At 41.1% G+C, this 24,956-nt stretch overlaps 3 protein-coding genes and 8 non-coding genes across 13 annotated transcripts in view; all 11 read left to right on the top strand.

Annotated features, from left to right (window-relative positions):
- The window catches only part of prkar2aa (protein kinase, cAMP-dependent, regulatory, type II, alpha A), a 51,899-nt gene extending 46,378 nt beyond the window's left edge, over positions 1-5,521 (top strand). For both annotated transcript variants that reach the window (XM_034145029.1, XM_034145028.1), the window contains exons 7-11: positions 174-275; positions 667-741; positions 860-925; positions 2,200-2,338; positions 4,345-5,521. In XM_034145029.1, the coding sequence (XP_034000920.1) occupies positions 174-275; positions 667-741; positions 860-925; positions 2,200-2,338; positions 4,345-4,469 (507 nt within the window). In that variant the 3' untranslated portion in view covers positions 4,470-5,521. The remainder of the gene's footprint in view (positions 1-173; positions 276-666; positions 742-859; positions 926-2,199; positions 2,339-4,344) is intronic.
- Positions 5,522-6,725: 1,204 nt separating this feature from the next.
- Positions 6,726-20,310, top strand: LOC117494462 (N-alpha-acetyltransferase 80). Its single transcript, XM_034145389.1, has 3 exons — positions 6,726-6,826; positions 18,491-19,167; positions 19,300-20,310. Coding segments are annotated over exons 1-3 (837 nt in total). The 5' UTR covers positions 6,726-6,824; the 3' UTR covers positions 19,458-20,310.
- On the top strand, positions 8,009-8,122 carry LOC117494557. Its single transcript, XR_004557087.1, has one exon. It is a non-coding gene; the product is annotated as a U5 spliceosomal RNA (small nuclear RNA).
- LOC117494553 lies at positions 8,831-8,944 on the top strand. The gene has a single exon (XR_004557084.1). It is a non-coding gene; the product is annotated as a U5 spliceosomal RNA (small nuclear RNA).
- Positions 9,270-9,383, top strand: LOC117494563. The gene has a single exon (XR_004557093.1). It is a non-coding gene; the product is annotated as a U5 spliceosomal RNA (small nuclear RNA).
- LOC117494562 lies at positions 9,687-9,800 on the top strand. Its single transcript, XR_004557092.1, has one exon. It is a non-coding gene; the product is annotated as a U5 spliceosomal RNA (small nuclear RNA).
- On the top strand, positions 13,557-13,670 carry LOC117494556. The gene has a single exon (XR_004557086.1). It is a non-coding gene; the product is annotated as a U5 spliceosomal RNA (small nuclear RNA).
- On the top strand, positions 13,999-14,112 carry LOC117494561. The gene has a single exon (XR_004557091.1). It is a non-coding gene; the product is annotated as a U5 spliceosomal RNA (small nuclear RNA).
- LOC117494554 lies at positions 15,313-15,426 on the top strand. Its single transcript, XR_004557085.1, has one exon. It is a non-coding gene; the product is annotated as a U5 spliceosomal RNA (small nuclear RNA).
- LOC117494558 lies at positions 15,681-15,794 on the top strand. Its single transcript, XR_004557088.1, has one exon. It is a non-coding gene; the product is annotated as a U5 spliceosomal RNA (small nuclear RNA).
- hyal3 (hyaluronidase 3) lies at positions 16,094-24,705 on the top strand. 2 transcript variants are annotated; one of them, XM_034145386.1, is made up of 7 exons: positions 16,094-16,362; positions 20,499-20,774; positions 22,231-22,666; positions 22,749-22,896; positions 23,561-23,687; positions 23,844-23,933; positions 24,035-24,705. In XM_034145386.1, exons 2-7 carry the CDS (start codon positions 20,526-20,528, stop codon positions 24,326-24,328), a joined length of 1,344 nt encoding a protein of 447 aa, XP_034001277.1. In that variant the 5' UTR covers positions 16,094-16,362; positions 20,499-20,525; the 3' UTR covers positions 24,329-24,705. The 2 variants fall into 2 exon arrangements, with proteins under 2 accessions (XP_034001277.1, XP_034001278.1); XM_034145387.1 differs by lacking the exon at positions 20,499-20,774 and having other exon boundaries at positions 16,095-16,362.
- The last annotated feature ends 251 nt before the right edge of the window (positions 24,706-24,956 follow it).

Below are 24,956 nucleotides of genomic sequence, written 5' to 3'. Positions count from 1 at the left end.
TAGACGCAGTGCATTGAGCAGAGCTGCTCAGACAGTCCTGTTCTCTATGAATGGAGCCGTGCTTCACGCAGCTGCAGCGCCTCCCTGTGGCCGAGCACGGTCTCACAGGCTGAGAAGGTCTGCTTCAGGAGGTGCGTGTGTGTCTGTGTTAACTGGTTTTTCTTTTTCCCTAGGACCGCGCCACATTTCGTAGACTCATTCTGAAGAACAACGCCAAGAAGAGGAAGATGTACGAGACCTTCATCGAGTCCGTGCCCTTACTCAAATCACTGGAGGTGAGTTTAGTTGTTCTTGGATTTCTCCTTCACAGGGTCTTCTTTTCAGGATCCCACCACACAGCTAACCATCCAGCTAACAGCTAACCACCAGCCTGTTGATGATGGAAAAAGTTCTACACTCACTTACAAAATGAATATTTAGGTCAGATAATAGCTAAAAGTAAAGTTTCGACAATTATACATGCTATTTCTCCAACACTTCCAAAAACTTGACCCTTTCTTTCCTACCACTTCGGCTAAGATGTACTTAACCTACACATGGGGTGAATGGTCTGAAACAAGAACACAGTGGGAAATGACGTGATGGATTGAGGAATGTCTGATGTCAATAAAACAATGATCGTCTCTCACGGTCTCTCTTCCCGTTTGTCTCTCCTCCCTGTCCCAGGCAAATGAGAGGATGAAGATCGTGGATGTATTAGGATCCAAGCAGTTCCCCGACGGCGAGCGCATCATCACACAGGTGAGACGTGGACACACCTGGCGCCGTTTCATCCAAATATGAATTGTATAGGATTTCAACATACAAGTACATATACTTTGAAATGTATCTACAAGGTGTCTGTTTCTTGTATCCACAGGGAGACAAAGCCGACTGCTTCTATATTGTAGAATCTGGAGAAGTCAGGATCATGATGAAGAGTAAAGTAAGACACTCCTCTAAAACTGACATTTAAACAAAAATGGCCTGTGATAAATGTTGTCTTTTTTTTATAAACTTTGTTTATTGGGTTTTTTCAACAGCATACAGTTATTCTATCAGAGCATGTATCAAAAGTAGGTAAACAAATCTTCCCTTTATAGAAAGATAGGTAGAGTACCAATCCCACACAGACATAAGACAAACAGACATACACAAACAGACAAACACAAAATACACAAATAAATACATAGAAAACCAGTCGGCTAAAACAAAAATGTCAATACTAAACAATAAATGTCAGTACGGCAGCACCTCCTCCCCGAGACAACCCGTCCAGTGTTGGGACCCCTCCAAGATGCAAAAGTGAAATCAGGAATGATTGGGAACTTTATCCTCTTAACATATTTCCCCAAATGTATGTGAGGAGCCACTCGGAGAAAACCGGATAAAGGTTGTCTTTAACTGAAAACTGGTACGTAAGAATGAGCCGTATTCATTTCAGCTTCTTAATAGATCGCTACCAAGTCACACACTGAATTCATGTAAATTCTCGTGTCACTAAAACACAGAAATTGATCAGACTTGACATTACAGGAGATGATATTGCTTTAAAAGTTTTAAATATTGTAAAATATCAAATGTCATTTAACCGATCTATAAGCTCATGTTAGCCGACTGGGGTCTGCATGAATTTGCAGGTTAGAGTTTATTTTCAGTTTTCACATTGTGTCAAAGATGGATGTTGAATTTGTAAGTAAAACAAACATAAATAATAAATTAATATATCGTAACAATACATTACACTTTTCATTTATTTATTCTGAAACTATATGTAGACATTATACCTAATGAAAAAGAACTTAAAAAACTAAATCTATAAGAACTAAAGCTTATCCTTTCTGAAACATGTATTTATTGTTCCCTGCATTCCCATTTCCCCAGCAGCTTCTGTCCAGCTGTAATGAATGGTTCAAACCGGCCCGATCACAACGTTCTCAGAGGCTGATCAATATTCTAAATTCGTTTTTTTTGTGCAGGAATAAGCACCGACACAAAAGCTGATCATATATTTCCTAGCAGTCATTATCCTTGCAGCACATCCTGACAATAACAACCCACTCTCCCTAGTGAAGACCACCAGAGTGTCAAAGTGTTTCCTGGTTTTGCTTAGCAACAGCGTGGATCACAATAGCTGCTGAGCTCTTCTGGCTCGGGGTGAGAGAAAAACGAGATGCCCAGTGGTTGTTCACATTTAACGGCCTCCTCTCTCCCCGGCAGACGAAGGCCGACCATGCGGACAACGTGGAGGTGGAGCTGACGCGCTGCAGCAGGGGTCACTACTTCGGAGAGCTGGCCCTGGTCACCAACAAGCCCCGGGCCGCCTCCGTCTACGCAGAGGGCCCCGTCAAGTTAGTGGGTGAGAAGAAATACACTCTGACACACTCGTTTACCACGTCTGTCCGCATCAATGCTAATCAACGCTAATGTGATGTAGCTTTGTTTCAAAGTTAGATGTCCAACAATGTGATATCTGCATCTAAAGCACCTTGTTATGTCAAATGAATATATGACATACGATTTTGATGTATTGTGTTTTAATCAGTGTTCATTCATTATTTAAAATGCTACCATTTAAAAAGATTCAATAAATCCCACACCACACAGGGGTACAGATACACATAGGCAACCATACTTGCATAAATGGACACATTGTGGTAAAAGGGAGACGAAGAACGTTTAAAATCTCTGAAAAGGAAAATGAATCAAAAATGCAGAAAGAAAGTTTAAAGAAGACGGATAAGATTTAGAAGCGTTTTATGATGGTAAAAAAAGAATATGACGTACCATTTGGATGTGTTATGAGTTTATCAATGTCAATTAATTATTTAAAAAGCTACCATTTTAAAAGATTCAATAAATCCTTTGTGAGTGATAGTGAAATGAAAAGCATTATTTGAGCCACTCAACCTTACAACACTGCCTGTGGTGATAATATCCCACTAATAACACTCTTACAAGCAATTTGTGTCTGGCTCGTCACCTTGTATTTGTGTTGATTAAAGGCCGTTCAGCCGTGATTAAGCCTTTTTTTAAGTGGTTGCTGTAATTCAGGCTCAACAGTGGATGAGCAGCACTTAACATTTGAAAATGAACGCAGGATTTTTAAAAGCTGGTCGTGTTTTTCTGTCACCTCTTTGTCCTCTGTTGTGAAGTCTGCTAAATGCTAATTGCCCCGCTTTTATTTTTTTATTCACACAGGATTTTTTAAAAGTAGATGTAGCACTCCCCTATTTTTACCCCCTTCAATATTAAACACACACTGTCACACTTACCTGTGTATCTTCAGTGTACTTTCTGTGTACAGTACTAATAGTACAACAGTCTCCAACAGCTGCTTGGCTTTGAAGCAGAACAGAAAACTGTCAGTGAAACATCCCGCAGCAACACACTGTCTGCTGTCCTTGTATCATTCTCCCTGTATGTTGGGACTGTATACAATTAATCTGCCGTTAGGGGAACACTTTGAGCAAATGAGCACAACAGTTTGCTTCAAAAGCGGCCTAAACATCACACTAAGAAAATGGCTTCATAATAAGAAAGTATGTCTTGTCAAAATAAGTTATTTATTGAAATAAATTGTGATATATGTAGTATAGTTTAAAGGTGGGGTAGGTAAGTTTGAGAAACCGGCTCGAGATACACTTTTTGTTATATTCCATGGAATGCTCTCAACATCCCGATAGCAATGAATATCTTAAGTGCTTTGACAAAAAATCCATAAAGAAATGTCATCTGTGGAAGCCGTAGTACTGTAAAAAGCACGACCAATCATTTTAGCCGGCCCGGCTAAAATAACTGGATGGCCTACCTGTCTGTCAGCCTTCCATCTGTGCACAAACTTATCTCGTGCCCTCATTGGTCATGTGCGCGTTCGTGTGTGTTGGAGGAGGGGCTCTGTAAGGAAGTGGCAGATTTTCTCCGGCTGTGTATTTTCAAATTCTAGCGATCTCGAGCTGGTTTCTCCAAAATTACCTACCCCACCTTTAACTGTTAAATGTGCTTGTATTCAAATGTTGATGCACGATCTGTCTCTATAATTGTTAGTGTGATGGGGACTATGTTACGTTTTTACTGTCTGTTTATTGTTATCTGTGTACCTGCACAGGAACTGTGGATGAATATAAGCTTATAGTTCAATCAGGCATAAATCATCTCTTTTTTTGTTTGCGAATAAGGTTTAGTTTCACATTGTCCTCGTTTAATAAAGAACACATGAATACAGCAGGACTTTAAGGATCCTCTGAGGCCCAGTGAGGACATTTAAGATGGGACCAGGGGGGTATTTCTACCTGAATCGCACAAATGAAAACAATCTGCTTAAGACACACCTAACATCTCTCTCCCCCTTCTCTCTCTCTGCAGTAATAGACATCCAGGCGTTTGAGCGCCTCCTGGGTTCCTGTAAGGAGATCATGAAGAGGAACATCTCCCACTATGAGGAGCAGCTGGTGGCCCTGTTCGGCTCCAGCATGGACCTGAGAGACTGAGCCCCCCACACCACCCTCCGTGCCTTCTATTACACACACACACACACACACACACACACACACACACACACACACGCGCGCGTACACACACACACACCTATCATGTAGTGGCTATACAGACTCGTAATAAGCTTTACACAGGGCGTACAAACACACACTGTCTCACACATATATGCACACACACCTTGTTGCTTGAGCCAGCTTCAACCTCTCAGTATGAACGTCTCTGCTGCAGTGACCTTAATACAGGTAAAGCAGTGGAAGGACATCAAACACACACACACACACACACACACACTCTCCAAACACACGTTTAAAAACACATCATCATGCTTCATACGTGCAGGCGGCGCATTCATGTGAGCACTTAAACAACTCAAGGTTGTTCCAACAAGCCTCAGAAAAGGCCACATCAAATGCACACACACACACACACACACACATAGGCAACCACACTTGCAAAAATGGACACATTGTGGTAAAATGGAGACGAAAAACTTTTAAAATCTCTGAAAAGGAAAATGTATCAAAAATGCAAAAAAAAAGAGAAAGAAAGTTTAAAGAAGACAGATAAGTTTTAGAAACGTTTTATGATGATAAAAAAAACAGAAGCTTTGATAAAATATTATTTAAATAAAAAAAGTGTTTCCTCTTTGGGAGGCCGGGGTGCAGAACTTTGTGAACGCACTCCATTTCTTCCTCTACTGTTGTTGATTGACTTGAGTTAGTGCTGGTGATTATTGCAGTACCACAGAAGAAGCAGTGAAAACAATAAAACCCTACGTTTTCTGGGCCATTGTTATTCTATCATCGACACAACACTTCATTGTATTGAATTAATTATTAATGTATTGTTATTATATATTCATTTATTATTTTTTTTGTTTTACTTTGACCAATTATGATAAAATTCACCATCCATCTCTGAAAAAATGTAAAAACTGAAAAAAAATTCTAATAAAAACATTAGTGCTTATTTCTCCTTGATTATCCTTGAATGAGTTGTCCTGGATAAAAAAATGAAAAAAATAAAGCAAACATTTTGTTAAAAATCTCGACTCTTTGTTGAATTTCTACTCAAACTCAGCTAATAACTTCAGAATGTGTTTTGAAAGATTCAGGTACAGTATATTTACACTCGCATAGGATGGATTAAATAAACATTATCTTGTATTACAACAGCCTTGCTGCAAATGTTAAGCACATAATCACTGTTTGTTGCCTGAACTCCATTGTTATGTTAGTGCAACAGTTTGTGGTGCCATGAAGAAAATATTCTGTTTAGTGTGTTTCAGTGTTGCCGAGGGTTGCAATTACACGGTTGCAGACTGAGACCCATATTTTATACGGCAATAACATCTGAAAACAACTTTTTTATTTCTGTATGTACTGTAGCATAAAAGGGTTTGGCTAATTCAACGCTAATGAGCTTGCAGGATTCTAGCCATTTTGCATTTGTATCCTCAGGAATTATTGCACATACTGTAAGTCGCTTTGGATAAAAGGGTCAGCAAATGAAATGTAATGTAAAAGTCAGAAATGTCCCCCAGGGAACCCGTATACAGCCTATGACACATTCTGTCCTTTTCAACCTTTATATATACAGTCTATGTTTTCAACCCACACTTTGGATAGGGAAAAAGGTATGGAAGAAACATTTAAAGAGAAACTCATCAAGGAGGGATTATTCTACAAGGACAGACACATAGATGTTGTGTGTACAGAATAGACAAACGGTACAATTACATTATAGACGAGTTTGTTTGTTTTTTGGATCCAGGAGGATGTAAAGCTTCAAGGCAGAGCGAATCGTTTAATCAACCTGTACTGTACTGTAGCTAGCAGCAGCAAGTTCGGCAGCATTATAAAAAACAATATTTGCACCAGGGCGGCAGGGCCAATCACAACCTTGTTACGCCACTGGTTCAAGGTGTCACCAAACAAATGGCACCTGAGCCTTTGATGTCCTCCATCATCCATCGAAAGGCTACACAAACCCACAATAAGTGAAACTGAATCATTCAGATAGAGATGAGGAGAGGTAATACACATTTAAAATACTGCTGGGCTGTTGTACTGTACTCTGAAGTACCAGTAAATTACAATGTAGTAGCTTTGTCTTAAGTAGTAACACTCCTATCCACTAGGTGGCAGACAATTCCGCAGCAGCAACATTTCCTCCTGTTACAGTAGAGGCAGGATTAACGGTTAGAAACTGACCGTGGAACAGTTCACATCGATGGTTGTTAGCTGCTGTGTTCCCGCGTTGCTGGAATCAACGCCGACCCCAGATCAGCTGTCACTGAAACACGAGCACGGGAGGGAGAGCCCCGGCGACGAGCCGCGAGAATAAAGATGTAGGTAACGTAGTGAGAACCAAACACAAATGTAGCATATTGTTCGCTAACAAACAGTAAACTTGTGGTCACTCCAAATTTTAAACAAATGTCACTTCATGTACTCCTAAAGCTGAAAGTGAGCTCATGAGCTAGCTAGCATGTAGCACTGAGTTCCACCTGTGAGTTTGTAGCTGTAGTCTTACCGTACATGGTAGTGGGTTCGAAGAGGGGAACAGGACTTGTGTCCAAAATATAGGTTTTGTTTCTCCCCTACGGCAGCCAACTGGTCAAATGGTTTCATATCTCAAATGAAAGATGTTTATAGGCTTCCCTCAAACATTATGTTTCATTCATTTTAGTCTAGGGCATGCAAAGATAGGACATTCTCATCTTAGTTGAGGCGACTATATTTTTGTATTATTTCATAGTTTTATATTCTATATAAGTATGAGATGTGTGTGTCTTACTCACTTTTATGAATCGCATGTTTAAGTTTACTGTCACAAGTTTACAGTGGGTTTGGTTACTGCAAAACATTTGAAAAGGAAGATGATTACAGTATGACAACTCTGAGTGGAAGTTACAAAGATCTGATGGATCAAGCGCAATATTGATACATGTTATCCCATATTTAGAAGTGGGTCTGGGGTCTACTCATAGTATGCAGACACTTCGTCAAAAGAAAAGCAGACGGTGTTCAGAAGGAATATAATGTCATGTTTCAAATGAACATACTAGCTTAAACGGAACGGAAGGCAACAACTATCTTGATGCGTTTAATCTTTGGATTGTTTGATGCAGGCGAGCAGTTTCTTATCGAAAACGTGTAAAAAAAGAGAGCTATTCTTAAGTTATAAAATATTAGCTTCATTCAAACAAAGCCCAATCATAATGTTTTGTATTGGTAAGCAATGGCATTTTTTAAGTAAAACATGTTGAAAAGGTAGGGGCGTAACCGTGGGGGCCATGTTCCCATAATGCATAGCGTGCACTTGCTATAGCCTATATCTTAAACGTTCAACATACAAACACTTGTATTTCCTTCAAAACGTTGCAACGCTGTAGTCAGACGAAACACACTTTAGTTTTCCTTCTGATACAATGCGGTTGGTATTTCCTTCTAAATGTTTATTGACACACCGTGACAGAGGGAGCTATGGCGGGGAATAGGGTACGGTGCTTGCTCTCTCGTTCTTCAGTACACTCTTGTTTCTCTTCAGAGCGCATAAATCTTTCGCCTTTTACTAAAGATTTCCGTGGAGAGGAACAATAAGAGTTTCAACTAATTTTTTGATGCCCTGCGTATGTGGGGCTTCCTAAATTGTCAAACAAAAATGATCTACTGATAAGAGACTCTGGGTGTTTCTCAATCGCGAGTAAAGCTGGCTGCTTCAGAGCCACTATTTCAAGCATTCTACGTCATCGAGTGCCGCCGAAGTACTGTTCCAATCTCCAGCATACTTGGAAATCTACCGAGCCCGGCGTACTCCGTTTGGAGAAATATCGAGGCTGCACATGAGTAGACTCCGCGGTCATAAAATCCCCACAATGCTTTGCGCACGGACCAATTTCCCCAAATCTGTGGCGGAAGATGTAAGGCGGGGCCTCTCATATGACGCACACCTGCACACTTGCTAAATGTTCCACACTTCGTTTTCCGAATGCCAGGAAGTATTCTTGACTCGCTTCTGAAGCAAGATGCTCAGCAGACATGTGCTACCAAGCAAGCATACTCGCGATTGAGAAACACCCTCTCTCTGTTCTACTTCGAGTGCGTTTGTCTCCTGTGATCTGTCCAATGTTTACGCACTCTAACGTTTATGATGCATAGCCTGCAGTTAACGACGAACACGTGGATCAATAACGTAAAACTCAGAACACGTTTTTTGAGTGCCCATGTTTTATTTCAATGCTGGGTTATTCCCTACAACCGGGTATGTATTCTGAAACTTGTACCCACACCGTGACAGAGGGAGCTGTGGTGGGGAATAGGGAACCTTGCTCGCTCACTGGTTCTTCAGTACACTCTTGTTTCTCTTCAGAGCGCATAAATCTTTCGCCTTTTACTAAAGATTTCCGTGGAGAGGAACAATAAGAGTTTCAAACAATTTTTTGATGCCCTGCGTATGTGGGGCTTCCTGATAATGTGAAATAATAACATTTGAAACAATACTTTTCCTTGTCGCACGTGGAAAGTCTTTCGATTTCATTCGCCCTGTGATGTGTTCAATGAGCTCTCACAAAAAACGTATTTGATGGACCAATGCCCCACCGAAGTCGAACAACTCCGTTGTTACGCTTTTTACAATGTGTGTACATTAGATTAAATTATATTTTGTTTCAATACAACTCAAATGTATTCCCTACAATCTAGGTATGTATTTTGAAATGGTGAACACACCGCGACAGAGGGAGCTGTGGCTGTGAACAGGATCCCTTACTCGCTCCGTAGTTCTTCAGTACACTCTTGTTTCTCTTCAGAGCGCATAAATCTTTCGCCTTTTACTAAAGATTTCCGTGGAGAGGAACATTAAGAGTTTCAACTAATTTTTTGATGCCCTGCGTATGTGGGGCTTCCTAAATTGTCAAACAAAAATGATCTACTGATAACAGACTCTCTCTGTTCTACTTCGAGTGCGTTTGTCTCCTGTGATCTGTCCAATGTTTACGCACTCTAACGTTTATGATGCATAGCCTGCAGTTAACGACGAACACAATAACGTAAAACTCAGAACACGTTTTTTGAGTTCCCATGTTTTATTTCAATGCTGGGTTATTCCCTACAATCTAGGTATGTATTTTGAAATGGTGAACACACCGCGACAGAGGGAGCTGTGGCTGGGAAGAGGGTCCCTTGCTCGCTCTCTTTTTCTTCAGTACACTCTTGTTTCTCTTCAGAGCGCATAAATCTTTCGCCTTTTACTAAAGATTTCCGTGGAGAGGAACATTAAGAGTTTCAACTAATTTTTTGATGCCCTGCGTATGTGGGGCTTCCTGATAATGTGAAATAAAAACACTTGAAACGAAATTATTTCTTCTTGCACGCGGAAAGTGTTTCTAGTTCCTTCTCCCTGTGATGTGTTCAATGAGCTCTCACACAACACGTATTTGATGGAGCAATGCACCTCCGAAATAGAAAAACCCAGTTGTTACTCTTTTTACAATATGTGTACATTAGGGTCAGTGTATGTTTTGGTCATTGGATTTTCTTTTCACAAATGGATATTCAAAAAACGACTGGATATTTAATTTTCGTTTTGAAAATTTAAAAACCAAAATTGAAATACAAGGCGTTTTTCTTTATCATGGTCAAAAAGGGATTTACTAAATTTAAAAAAACGGGATGATTTTCATTTTCTACTTTTCAAAACAAAAAATAAATCACTAGAAAACAGAAACAAAAAAACTACAGTTTTTTCATATACCGGAAGTTACCTTACAAAATAAGAGCGCAGATGAGGTCAAAAATCTGTGTATCTACGGTCCATTTGTTTTTCTTTATTAAACAAGTAAACGGAAGAGCGTCTGCAAAGCATTTTTGCTTTTTACCTTACTAAATGGTAAAATTGTATTTTTATCATTCATCAAAGATAGCAGAAAAACATGCATTATGTAGCCTACTATGGAGGGGACTTTGACAGAGGATTACTCACAAAGTACACAGTCAAAGTTCTTCATTTTATTTCTGGTAGAAGTCAAACTAGTACAGAGTCCAATGGCGCGTTTCCACTACACGGCCTCGCTCGGCCCCGCTCGGTATGGCTGGGCCGCGATTGGCCTCGTTAGGACCAGCTCACTTTATGGCGCGTTTCCATTACAGTTTAGGAACTGGGGTAGTATCTATAGTAACGCAGTGTAGGCGGAGCGACGCTGCTTAAAACTGCCGTGACGTCATCTTCAATGCGACACAACAATGGAGGATGTGAAGATGTGAAAGCGATCGTTTGCTTGTTTTTTGCTGTGTGGTTTATTATCACAAGAAATAGACAAGAGTTGTTTCGAAAGAGGCGACGTATAGCAAGACGAGGTATAGAAGAAGCTGACGCGAGAGTTCGGGCAGTCCTCCTACGCCGCAGAGACTACAGGACGACTCGAATCACTACTAACTACAATGCTACTTGGTAAGCTAACGTTCGCTAACTAGCAATGTGTTTAGGCTCACGCTCCCTATACGACCAAAGTATTTCAAGTATTTAATTAATTGTAGCTACCACTTTTACGTATTAAAATATGTATGCTTTTGTTTGTGTATTTCAGAAGTTACCGACCGAGCTACCGAGTGGTGGAATGTGATTGTTCCATCTTTCACACACTCAGTGGGTGGAGAACTTCAGGATGCCTGAGGAAAACCTACGTCTACCAGGGGTAGCAGTGGCACACGGTGCAGAGGAGGGCAGGGACATACGAGAGGGTCTGATGCGCTACCTGAATACCTAGAATGTATAATGTAATACCTAAATATTCATTGTATTGTATTGAACATAAATACATCTTTTCTTTTTCACATACATGTGTTTGTCAAATTATTTAAACCAAAAAAATGTTATCAGAATTGACTATTTAGTAAATATTTGAATTTCAAGCACCAGTACTGCCCCCATAATAATAATAATCTAATAAATTAAGCAAATATCAAAGCAAACTATAAACATAAATACAAAAGTGTAAAACACAACAGAACTATATTCATAAATGCAAGTGTAAAAAATTGTTAACATGGATGGAGGCTAAAGTATCCACAGCATAAAATAATATGATTATGATGGTTTGTCTGAAAGACACAGCCTCAAGGTTCAAGGTTTTTTATTTTGTCATACGAACATAGCTAGTGTAGTTATGACAATGAACATCTTAGGTCACAGGCTCCTCCAACAGTGCAACACAATAACCCAGATCAACAGAAATATAGTGCAAGTAAATATTAAGCGCTGTGCACCGCTCTCTTTGTATAGGTGTTTTCTTTTGTTCTCTTCTCTTTGAAATATATAAGCAATGTGTTTGAGTCTAGCACAACGAGGGTATTACAATTGAGTAATTTTTACTACATGTATTTATCATGTATTCTTAATACCATTATGTAATGTTATGTTTTAGAGGAGGACCTCAAGCTAGCAAACTCAATTTCAAACAGTATGCAGAGTTGTCCTGCTAAAGAGTTAAAATGTATTATTTAACCAAGTATTTATTCTCTTATTTGCTTTAATTGCAACAGATGATAAAGGTTTCACTGTGATAAGTATTCTCTTAAATCCATAAACCCCTGTACAGTGCTTTGTGGACGATGGTGTTTATGATATTTCTGACTGCAGAGGGACGCCTAGATGATGCCATCTTTCTGTGTGATCGCTGGTGGGTGCAATTATTTATCAACAAGCAATAAGATAAGACATGGCATTGATTCTGCTGGGCCAGTTGCCGTTCCTGCAGGGCCAGATCCTCCTCCTCGGTTTGTGCTGTTGATGCAGAGGACGTTGTTCGGAACTGTTCCTCCTCGCTAGTCCCAATGTAATCATCTAGAACAGAAACATGACTTGTAAATTCCACAAACTACTGCAGCACAATACTATAAATAGCAACAACAACTATAGAAAAGACAAACTGAACGTAAACAATGGCACATATGGTGTTAGCAAACAATAGCTCTCGCTAATGCTATATGCCTAGCTAGCCTTCGGGGCTCCATAAAAGCATGGGTTGTCGAACATAAATGTAAGGATAAAATAGACTTATTTGTTAGAAGTGAGCTTTAGAACAGATAGGGACACAAAGCAGGGACACAAAGCTTTCAAGCAAATAACAGAGCGTTAGCAAAAACGTACCATGCAGACTCCAGTAACGCCGTTGGAGAGTCCAGTGTCTGTGTAGAGACCTCCTGAAAGACTTTGATATTGCGAGTTGTCCCGTCGAGCACCCGCTGGACCTTATCATCTGCAATATAATGGACGTCGTCACTTCCTCGACCGACCATGGTGTGCTTTTATTTGCCATTGTTGTAGCTCCTCTGTTAACAAAAATGCTGTTTGTAAAAATGGATTATCTCGCGCGCAGATTGTGACGATTCTCTCCGACCAATCAGCAGCCGAGAGCGTTGACGTCACAAACTCAGCCCGGTTGTCTTTGGCCCTGGCCCCACGATTTTATGAGGCCAGAAAAACTGTGAATTAGGACCCGCCGGCCGGTACTAGGCCAAGTGGAAACGCAACCACAAACGGGCCGCTGACGTCACAGCCCTCTTAAACCGGGCTGCGGGCTGTAGTGGAAACGCGCCACAACAGTGTCAGTTTTCTTAAGAACTTGTGGTAAAACATATTTGTATCACTCGTCAAATATAGCAGGAAAAAAATGAAGAGCAGCTGATTTGAAAAAACAAACTCGAGAGGCGGCTGAGGTGACCGCAGTGCAGAATCGCTGTATAGTTTAAGTCTCCTAACAATGTTGTCCATTTTAGACACAGGCTTATTATTTTTACAGCCCTTAATAACATTCGTTTTCTGGGCTCAATATGTGTCTTGGCCGTTTTCATTGTGATCGCTAAATTCCTCTAGTTTATAATAATCACAGTTCCTTCAACAGGATACTGTAGTGATTCAAAGTGTGATTTTAGCATAGCCTACATTACATTTTGTTTCAATACAACTCTAAATTATTCACTACCATCTAGGTATGTATTTTGAAATGGTGAACACACCGTGACAGAGGGAGCTGTGGCTGGGAACAGCCACCCTTGTTCGCTCCCTTATCCTTCAGTACACTCTTGTTTCTCTTCAGAGCGCATAAATCTTTCGCCTTTTACTAAAGATTTCCGTGGAGAGGAACATTAAGAGTTTCAAACAATTTTTTGATGCCCTGCGTATGTGGGGCTTCCCGATACTGTGAAATAAAAACACCTGAAATGAAATGATTACTCCTTCCACGCGGAAAGTGTTTCTAGTTCCTTCTCCCTGTGATGTGTTCAATGACCTCTCACACAACACGTATTTGATGGAGCAATGCACCTCCGAAATAGAAAAACCCAGTTGTTACTCTTTTTACAATGCGTGTACTACATTAGATTAAATTACATTTTGTTTCAATACAACTCTAAATTATTTACTACCATCTAGGTATGTATTTTGAAATGGTGAACACACCGTGACAGAGGGAGCTGTGGCTGGGAAGAGGGTCCCTTGCTCGCTCTCTTATTCTTCAGTACACTCTTGTTTCTCTTCAGAGCGCATAAATCTTTCGCCTTTTACTAAAGATTTCCGTGGAGAGGAACATTAAGAGTTTCAACTAATTTTTTGATGCCCTGCGTATGTGGGGCTTCCTGATACTGTCAAATAAAAACACTTGAAACGAAGTTATTTCTTCTTGCACGCGGAAAGTGTTTCGAGTTCCTTCTCCCTGTGATGTGTTCAATGAGCTCTCACACAACACGTATTTGATGGAGCAATGCACCTCCGAAATAGAAAAACCCAGTTGTTACTCTTTTTACAATATGTGTACATTAGGGTCAGTGTATGTTTTGGTCATTGGATTTTCTTTTCACAAATGGATATTCAAAAAACGACTGGATATTTAATTTTCGTTTTGAAAATTTAAAAACCAAAATTGAAATACAAGGCGTTTTTCTTTATCATGGTCAAAAAGGGATTTACTAAACTTAAAAAAACGGGATGATTTTCATTTTCTAGTTTTCAAAACAAAAAATAAAATCACTAGAAAACAGAAACAAAAAAACTACAGTTTTTTCATATACCGGAAGTTACCTTACAAAATAAGAGCGCAGATGAGGTCAAAAATTGGGTATCTACGGTCCATTTGTTTTTCTTTAGTAAACAAGTAAACGGAAGAGCGTCTGCGAAGCATTTTTGCTTTTTACCTTACTAAATGGTAAAATTGTATTTTTATCATTCATCAAAGATAGCAGAAAAACATGCATTATGTAGCCTACTATGGAGGGGACTTTGACAGAGGATTACTCACAAAGTACACAGTCAAAGTTCTTCATTTTATTTCTGGTAGAAGTCAAACTAGTACCGAGTCCAACAGTGTCAGTTTTCTTAAGAACTTGTGGTAAAACATATTTGTATCACTCGTCAAATATAGCAGGAAAAAAATGAAGAGCAGCTGATTTGAAAAAACAAACTCGAGAGGCGGCTGAGGTGACCGCAGTGCAGAATCGCTGTATAGTTTAAATCTCCTAACAATGTTGTCCATTTTAGACACAGGCTTATTATTTTTACAGCCCTTAATAACATTCGTTTTCTGGGCTCAATATGTGTCTTGGCCGTTTTCATTGTGATCGCTAAATTCCCCTAGTTTATAATAATCACAGTTCCTTCAACAGGATACTGTAGTGATTAAAAGTGTGATTTTAGCATAGCCTACATTACATTTTGTTTCAATACAACTCTAAATTATTCACTACCATCTAGGTATGTATTTTGAAATGGTGAACACACCGTGACAGAGGGAGCTGTGGCTGGGAACAGCCACCCTTGCTCGCTCTCTTATTCTTCAGTACACTCTTGTTTCTCTTCAGAGCGCATAAATCTTTCGCCTTTTACTAAAGATTTCCGTGGAGAGGAACATTAAGAGTTTCAAACAATTTTTTGATGCCCTGCGTATGTGGGGCTTCCTGATAATGTGAAATAAAAACACCTGAATCTACTCCTTATCACGGCTAACCTCTCTCTCTGATGAAGTCAATGATCTCACACACACCAACGTACACGTGAATCACTAATGAAAAACTCAGTAGTAACTCCATCATTACCTTATGTTTACTAGTAGTATCATACTACATTATTCTCTACACTTGTATCCACACCGCGACAGAGGGAGCTGTGGCTGTGAACAGGATCCCTTACTCGCTCCGTAGTTCTTCAGTACACTCTTGTTTCTCTTCAGAGCGCATAAATCTTTCGCCTTTTACTAAAGATTTCCGTGGAGAGGAACATTAAGAGTTTCAATTAATTTTTTGATGCCCTGCGTATGTGGGGCTTCCTGAATTGTCAAAAATAAATGATAGGTTCTTACCGTCCTCAATGGAATGGGTTATTCTAACCCCTGTGGTATGTTCACAACATACCATACCAGTTGCTTTGGAGCTAAATGTTGGAAAAACAAAGCTCAGGGAGAAGAAAGACAAGCAGAAACCACATTCAATGCCAACATATTAAAGAACATTCAATAAAAATAACCTTTAGTAATATCAAATTTGCCATTGTAGATTTCTTTTTGGCTTTACAAGATAAGAATGTGAGGAACTTGCTCAAGAGCCCATAAGAGCTCAAACGGTCTTTTCTCCCGCGTGTTGTGATGAGTGATGGCTGAATTCAATGTAGCTGCTCACAGCAACACCTTCAGACACTGAAGTCATCATTGCTGTTATAAGTGACAGCTGTGCTTTTCTTTTTTAAACCTCGAGATCACCTGCTGTGATTATCAGACAGTGACCAGTTTCCTGTTCAATCTTTTCAACATCCCTTTTTTTGTGAGAAAGTGACATTTCGTTGAGTACCAGCTTCAAAGCTGTCTGTCAGGTGTTCGGCTTCATCTTGTCTCTCTCGGTGAGTTTGTTTGTTTGTTTTTTATTGTTGGTGGGTTTTCATTCTGTGTTTCTCAAACACTACACAGACTATTTTAACCATTTTGATGAACCTTTTTTGATTTGGTATTGTTTCTTATTTAAACACTTATGGACTCTGTGAAAATATAGAAACTCTTCAGTGTTTCTTCACCTCTTTTAACTCAGCTCTGTGATCTGCTTCTTTAAGATGATTTTAAGGCCTTTAGTTGGAGACTCTTAACTTACTAAAGGAGTGATTAATTGTACTAGTCAACCAAGTGATTTAGGCCTTAGCGATATTAACTGTTGCCACCATAGGCATATTAATACCTGGGGACGCTGGGGACATGTCCCCACCACTTTGCATTAGGATCATTCTTTTTTAAATGTTCTGAGAACAGCGTGCACAAAGAATTGTACACTTTGTTTATTTCCACCAGAGAACATGTACAACCTGGAGGACTGTTCACTTCCCTTTTTGGGTGTATTTCTGTTAACCCAAGTGGTGCAGTTTGGACCTGTGACTTGTTTAATATTAGTAATAATTTAATAGAGAATAGTAAAGCAATTGTTGCTCCCGCTATGCAGCAGCGTAGCATTGTTACTGCACTAGTTGTCAAATGAAGTATTGTAAGCGTATGTATTGTAAGCGTATGTATTGTAAGCGTATGTATTGTTGGCGGGCGGGGGGCGCTTAATGCAGAGGTGTTTTTTTATCTGAAAAAGTGTCCCCACCACTTTTTCAAACAAAGTGACTTCAATGGCTACACACAGCTATATATCCTACATTGTGTTGTGTCACTTTGTGCTTCAAGCATACTTTTAACATCGTGGTCTAATAACTTCAATATAGGAAGGCTCAGTTTGAATCCATCACAGTCGTTTTTTATGTACAAAAAAACAAGAAAATAGGCATAGAACTAATATTTGATTGAATAATTTGCAGATAAGTAAATGCATCAGGAACTAGTTTTTATGGATGTCTTCAGCCTTCTCAAGAAACTGTGTGGTGAGATGTGTAAGATATAAGTCACTTCCTCATTCAGACTGATGAGACAGGAGGATGACTCCATTAAACCAATAAACACACAACACATATCTGCATGAGATATAACAGAACTCTGAAAATGTAACATATCAAAACATTCAAAGGGCAACAGCATTTTGTATTACAACTTATTGTAGCACCAGGCTCTGCTTTACTCGTCAGCTGTTTGTGAGCTCATAGGGAACTTTGATACTCACTGTGCAGGACACATGTTGCCAAGATGCAACAAGTGTTTATTTCTCATGAACCCAGTACTTTTTAAAGTAGATATTAAATGTACCTAAATATTCAATCAAGTCCTCAGAAAGGCATGTAGAGCAGAAACACTAACTTGATTGAATTGATTAATTATTGAAGTATTTCTTAAATGAAACCATACTTATTTGTGTTTTTTAGTCGCTATATAATTAGACTGAACGTCTTTCGGGGTTTGAACGGTTGGTTGGACAGCACAAGCAATTTCAAAATGACCTTTTTCAAAAATGATGGGTCATTTTGTTACTATGTTTTGAAATTGTACTTCCCAACATTAATCGAGTAATTAATTTACTCGATTAATGTTGTCAGATTATTCTATAATGACATGAATAGTTTTTTACAGCCCTACTCTAGAGCTGTTTTGCGTGGTTTTGTGACTGAACATCGCTCTCATTGCTCTTCATAGTCAACGTCTCTCTCCTGAACACTCACCCTGTCCTCAGTGTCCATGAGCAAGGCTTACTGTAGCAGTCTATTACAGAAACTGAAGGGCAGTAAAGGTTGCAGTGGAAACAGGGAGCGTTGGGTGGGATCTGCGGGAGATCAACACTCTAGTTTGATCCTGCTGTGTCATGTGTCTCCTCTTACAGCAGCACGTTCAGAACACTGGATGATTATCCAAAACGTCTCGTTCATCTGTCAGATTTGACAAGACAACAATCTCAACTCAACTTCCTGTTGTGTAAAAAAATACTGTGATGTAATCAGACCAACCACACCATGGAAGAACTGCATGTTGCAACCATTTCCTAACATCTGTGTTTGACATTAAGCAGTAGGAGTTAAATGCAGACTGACTTTAGTTCAACCCTGATCACCACAGGTCTGAACCGGACTGTCCGACACACTCTGTTGGGAAAGTCTGCGAGATCTCCCCCCTGGATGGAGAAGATAAAGAGACGCAGCTCTCTGAGAAGATCCAGGCGGTTCCGATCCACCGGCGCCCGGACCTGCTGGGGTCCTGCGCTGACCTGGTGAACTCCGAGTGGCGGAGGAGCCAGGCGGCCCGGGTCCACTCCCTCCAGAAGTCCTGCGCAGAGTTCCCCGTGTGCCTGGTTCTCCTGCGGGGCCACAGAGGGGCCGAGCGGCTGCTGGGCCACGCCCGGCTGTCCCGGGTGGTGGGTCGGAGCAGCAGCCTCTTCCTGGAGTCAGTGGTGGTGTCCAGGGCGGAGCGGGGGCGGGGCTACGGCCGCACTCTGATGGAGGAGACGGAGCGCTACGCCAACAGCAGAGGGTTCAAGCGCCTGTACCTGACCACCCACGATAAGCAGCACTTCTACGCCCACCTGGGGTACGTGCTGACTACGCCCGTGCAGAACGCAGGCGCCATGACTGCCTTTGTTCCCATGGAGACGCTCTTGAGGTTCTCCAGAATGCCGGGTCAAGAGACGAACACACAAGAGCAAACACGGACAAAGATGGAGGCTCGTGTACCACACAGTGCTTGTGTTGTGGGGTCACCTCCTCCTCCTCCTCCTCCTCCTCCTCCTCCTCCTCCACCACCTCCTTCCATACCTCCTTGTCCTCCGCCACCTCCTTCCATACCTCCTTGTCCTCCACCACCTCCTTCCATACCTCCTTGTCCTCCACCACCTCCTTCCATACCTCCTTGTCCTCCACCACCTCCTTCCATACCTCCTCCACCTTGTCCACCACCACCTTCATCCATACCTCCCCCCCCACCTCCCCCCCCTCAGTCTGCAGGGCAGCTTGTAGTTCAGACTCTGACTGAAACTCCCTACAGAGACGCTAAAGGAGTTCCTATCTACTGGATGCTCAAAGACATTTGACGAACACACACTCAGATACTGCTGGAAACACACTCCGCTGCATTCATTCACACGTGTTTGTGTATATGTGCACACATCAATAGAAACATATATACACTTTCAAAAAGCTCACTCACTATTAATGGTCTCTCAGACACACAACAAGTAATGGAAGAAGACAGGGTATAGAACAATTCAGAGAGAGAAATGATTTTGGGATATTTTGAAACTGAAGATCATGAAGGTGCTTGTTTTTAAAATGCTCATCAAAATGCTTGTGGGTTTGTTTGTATAGAGTGCCTGCCTACCAACCCACAGACTGTGAAATATGAACATCTTCATCAAACCATTCAGATTGGATTTCCCTTGATTTGTCACTGGGTCTTTAGGATATCTGTTATAGCATCACACTAGTTTACCGGCCAGTCAGTGTCCAAAAGGCGACCTTACAGAGCTGTGAGGTCGAGACTTGAGGTCACATAAACTGAGAGTTAATTCTCTGGGAAGTAGGAGACATCTGGTTTCCAGCAATTACACTTTTAAGATTTCCATATGAATACATTCTGGATGCTTTTAATGAGTTTAAATATCTACTGAATGTAACCGTTTTCTCTTGAGGGAATCTTTTGAAAGATATGGATTGTGACAAAGGTCGAGTGAAAGCTTAGTAAAACATATTTTAGAACATATTTTGGTTTATTCCAACCAACCACTCACTGTTTTTGATGTTTTCATGTGGAACTGTAATCTTGAACATGAGGATTATTGTGCCTTGTTGAACTGCCAGAGAACTAAAACGTTATTAAAATCACTTTTTCACGTTGATGAGTGTAATTCATCACAATTCTGGTAATAAAGAGGATTTATAAACGTATACATTTGTCTTTCTTCGCCTATATTACATCTAATGTTTATTATTAATCAAATATAATCTTACAAGGAGTTAGAATTAGCTAAACAAAAAATAAACTATGATGGGCTGCCCAATATCAACAGTATGTATTTATGACTTCTTGATCCCAGGGCAGAAACGTTCCTCATATGAAATCTCTCTCCTGTCAGGAAGGACCCGTCAGTGGGTGAGCAGCCATGGTGCTGCTTCACCTCCCTCTCCCCTTCCTCCTCCTCTTCTCTCTCACCCCTCTGTCCCCGGCCTCCCCCCATGGAGACCCCCACACCCCCCTGCCTGCTGCAGCAGCAGGTTCGATCCTGCGGCAGCGGCCCTTCGTTGTGGTGTGGAACCTGCCCACAGCTCAGTGTCACTCACGATTCAACATCCACCTGGACTTGAGCGCCTTCGACATCGTGGAGAACCGAGAGCAGCGCTTCCTGGGACAGGTGACCCCACTTTACTGACCCCAGTCCACTCTGAACATATTCTTGAGATAAAGGATTCAATTTGAAGTGTTTAGTATTTACATGTGTCTGCCATTGCTATAAATAAGGTTAATGGGAACAGTCAGATCTGCTGTTACATTCTGGTTGTAATTATTACAATAACTGCTTTTGCAGTCATAGTACTTTTGAAAATGACTATTGCAATATATTTTTCACCCATTGGTTCGATCTTTAAATGAATTAAATATTACAAATTGGTTGCATGTGATATACAAATATGTTTTTTAATGAGCAAACAAACATTTCAATTCTTGCCAGACGGCAGCAGGGTGCTGGGTATTATCCCTCAATATCATTTGGGCTCTAAAAGATATAGCCTTTCAAATCAAATCAAATCAAATCAGGTTTTATTTATATAGCACATTTAAAAGCGATTTTTGGTCGAGCCAAAGTGCTGTACATGTAATAAAAACACATTACTACAATCACAATAAAAGACAATAATTTACAACAGAAATATAAAAAACAAAAACACAGGGAAAAGTCAGGAGTCATGCTCCGCTCTGACTAGAAGGCCAGAGAGAAGAAGTGAGTCTTTAGTGAGGATTTAAAAACCCCTAGGGTCTGGGCCGACCTCACATGGAGGGGCAGAGTGTTCCAGAGCCTAGGGCCAGCTGCTGCGAAGGCTCGGTGCCCTCGGGTTTTGAGCCTGGTCTTGGGCACTACCAGCAGCAGCTGGTCAGCAGACCTTAAAGCTCTGGTTGGGGTGTAGCGCTGGAGGAGTTCTGCTATATAGGCAGGAGCCAGCCCATTTAGGGCTTTAAAAACAAATAAAAGGATTTTAAAATCAATTCTGAGCCGAATTGGAAGCCAGTGTAGTGAGGCCAGAATGGGGGTGATGTGGTCACGCTTTTTGTGGCCAGTAAGAAGACGTGCAGCAGCGTTCTGCACTAGCTGCAGGTGTCTAATTGACGCCTGGTCCATACCCACATACAGAGCGTTGCAGTAATCCAGCCTCGAGGTAACAAAGGCGTTAATAACCCTTTCTAGGTCTTTAAAAGATAAATACGACTTGGTCTTGGCCAATAGTCTTATTTGAAAAAAGCAGGATTTGACTACGGTGCTGACCTGCTTGTCAAATTTAAAAGTGCTACTGAAGGTCACTCCAAGGTTCATGACAGAGGGGAGGATGTTTTCATCTTTGCTTTTAGCTGTTCACTTGCCTCTTTCAGCTCCATTTTTGCTGAATGCTAAACGGAAATTATCTGGATGGTTAGGATGTTGTATTTTTGCAGTTAAGCCAATTTATCAGGGCAGTTAACATAAATGTGTGCCCGCTGCTGTAAAAAAAGGGTTGGTGAGGATGCTAAGGCTAAGTAGCTAAATGTGACATAAAACCAAAACAACAAGCTAAAAGAGACTAAAAGCTAACAGTGTCAAATGTTTACTTTTCTAGAAAATGACTATCTTCTACCGCGACCGCCTGGGGAAATACCCCTACCTCTCCCGAGGCGGGGGGAAGGTAAACGGAGGGATCCCTCAGCTCAGCGACCTCTCGGCTCACCTCTCCCTGGCGCTGTCGCAGATGTCCTCCTCTCTGCAGCCAAACTTCAACGGGTTAGCTGTTATCGACTGGGAAGACTGGCGGCCATTGTGGGAGAGAAACTTTGGAACCAAGATGGAGTATCGCAGGCAGTCCAAGCTGCTGGTGAGACAGGAGAAACCAGATTTGTCAGAGAGAGAAACGACATTGTTGGCAACGAAGACGTTTGAGGAGAGCGCTCGGAGGTTCATGGGGGAGACACTTCGAATGGGGGTCACACATCGCCCCGAGGGACTCTGGGGGTTTTATGGTTTCCCTGCCTGCTATAATAATCACAAGCAAAAGACAGGTTTGAGAAACACTGTAATACATTGTTGCAGTTCATGATCGTGATGATAAAAACTGAGCTTGTGTGTTTTACTTGTGTTTAGATAAAAGCTACACAGGACGCTGCCATGCAGGAACCGAAGAGCAGAACGACCGTCTGTCCTGGCTCTGGAGTCAGTCCTCCGCTATGTATCCCAGCATCTACCTGCCTCCATGGCTGGAAGGGTCCACGGACGCAGCTCTGATGGTCAGGTACAGAGCGGAGAGACATGAAGAAGTGTTCACACCGCTTCAGCCATAAAAACCTATGAACAACTGTAATTCACCTGCAATCAAACGAAAAGCTTTGTACACAGGATGTTCAAGGACAGTTCACCCCAAAATCAAAAATCCATATGTTTCCTCTTACCTGTTGTGCTATTTGGATATATATAATCGTCTGCTTTCTGTTTAATATAATGGAACTAGATGGCACTCGGCTTGTGGTGCTCAAGGCGGAAAAATATACTTTAGAAGAAACTAAACACCCATGTCTTTTTCCAGAAATCATAACCTGGTTTCCTGTGGAACTATTATTCACCAAATCACCTTGCAGAAGGAAGCTTGCATCTACTTGCATTCACTTATTGATTTATGCAGTTTGGTAGAGAGAAAATAGTTCTTACATACTAACCTGGTCATGATTTTTTGAAAGACACATTGCTTTTCAGTTTTTCAAATGTCATTTTTGGCCACTTTGAGCACAACAAGCCGAGTGCCGTCTAGTTCCATTGTGATGGAGAGGAAGTAACGTCTCTATTCAACTCACACCAAACCCAATCTAGTTGTATCTATATGGTAAGATGAGAAATATATATATGGTCTTTGGGTGAACCCTTTTAAGGAGGGTAACTGAAGGACGTTCCTCTGCTCTCAGACACAGACTGCTGGAGGCTTTGAGGGTGGCGTCAGTTTGGCGCCATGGCAACGATACTAACCAAGCCACACCGGTCCTTCCCTACGCCAGGCTGGCATTCACACACACTCTCACTTTTCTTAATAAGGTGGGATTACTTGGAACTCATAAAATCACACACTCTCATTCAAACACAAACCAACTGTGTGTGTGTGCGTGTGCGTGTGCGTGTGTGTGTGTGTGTGTGTATGTGTGTGTGTGTGTGTGTGTGTGTGTGCGTGTGTGCGTGTGTGTGTGTGTGCAGATGGACCTGGTGCACACGCTGGGGGAGAGTGCGGCGCTGGGTGCTGCTGGAGTGGTGCTGTGGGGGGAGCTGAAGTTTGCCCAATCTAAGGTATGTAATGTTTGGCAGAAATGTGTTTATTTTGTGTGTGTGTGTGTGTGTATGTGTGCATGTGTGTTTATGTGTGTGTGTAACCCCTCCCCTTTCTCCAGAATCAGTGCACCCTGCTCAGGGACTACGTGCACTCTGTCTTGGGTCCCTTCGTCCAATCTTTGAGGTCGGACACTAAGCGGTGTGGCTTTCAACTTTGCCATGGCAACGGACGCTGTGCCAGGCGACGCCCCGGCTCTGGTCACATGGTCTCCTCAGGTCTAGCTTTGACCTTTAACCCCAATGAAATCAATGGCAGAGCATTTCACAACCACTTCCTGTGTCAGTGCTACCTGGGCTGGACCGGGCAGGAGTGTCAAGAGAAGAAGAACGAAAACAGAGAGAATAGCAAGTAACAGAAATGTTTCTATCAAACAGACATCAGTCATTTAAAATGAAATAAGTGAATTGTGTTTATTTCACACAAAAAATCACAAAGTATGCATGAACAACGGATTTCAATTATATTTCCCTCCAAGTGCAAATCATTTTGAGTTTAACTTGATGACACTTCATTACATTTTTCAGGATTTGTCACTTTTTTCCTCTTAACTTTTTGTTATTGGAAGCACTTTCCAAGTTAAGCTTTTAACCTACACTGCAGTGTTTGTGCAGCAGGAAACCTAACACAGTAATGGCTGCCCTGAGAAATATGTTATAAGGGTTGGTTGAGGTCATTGACCTTTAATAAATGTTACATTGTTTTAATTAAAAAAAGCAAACTAGTATTGTTTTTTTGTTGTTAAGTCAGTCTTTGTATTTAACATGTTTAATGAGGCACAATGTCTGAATGAAAGCACAAACAGAACACACTGTTATATTAAGATAGTGTGTCTTTTATACATTACACTCAACACTCATTCAACATTCATCCATTCACTCATTCTTTTAAGCAACCAAGTTATACTGCTTTAATGATGCGCAATCACAGAATAAAAGAGATCATTGGAAAGTTACATTTACCAGGGCATCCAGAAACCTCCT

Source organism: Trematomus bernacchii, unplaced genomic scaffold, assembly GCF_902827165.1.
Source record: "Trematomus bernacchii unplaced genomic scaffold, fTreBer1.1, whole genome shotgun sequence".
Taxonomy (NCBI): domain Eukaryota; kingdom Metazoa; phylum Chordata; class Actinopteri; order Perciformes; family Nototheniidae; genus Trematomus; species Trematomus bernacchii.
The sequence above is the reverse complement of the archived record's forward strand: the minus strand, read 5'-3'. Positions and strand labels throughout refer to the sequence as shown.

What these genes read in the sequence shown, in the direction of transcription:
- LOC117494462 (XM_034145389.1), top strand. An exon ending in TCCTCCTCCTCCTCCTCCAC is followed by an intron (nt 19,168 to 19,299) that starts CACCTCCTTCCA and finishes CACCTCCTTCCA; the next exon opens with TACCTCCTCCACCTTGTCCA.
- hyal3 (XM_034145386.1), top strand. Translation starts at nt 20,526, where the DNA reads ATGGTGCTGCTTCACCTCCCTCTCCCCTTCCTCCTCCTCTTCTCTCTC. An exon ending in TAATCACAAGCAAAAGACAG is followed by an intron (nt 22,667 to 22,748) that starts GTTTGAGAAACA and finishes ACTTGTGTTTAG; the next exon opens with ATAAAAGCTACACAGGACGC. An exon ending in CTCTCACTTTTCTTAATAAG is followed by an intron (nt 23,688 to 23,843) that starts GTGGGATTACTT and finishes GTGTGTGTGCAG; the next exon opens with ATGGACCTGGTGCACACGCT.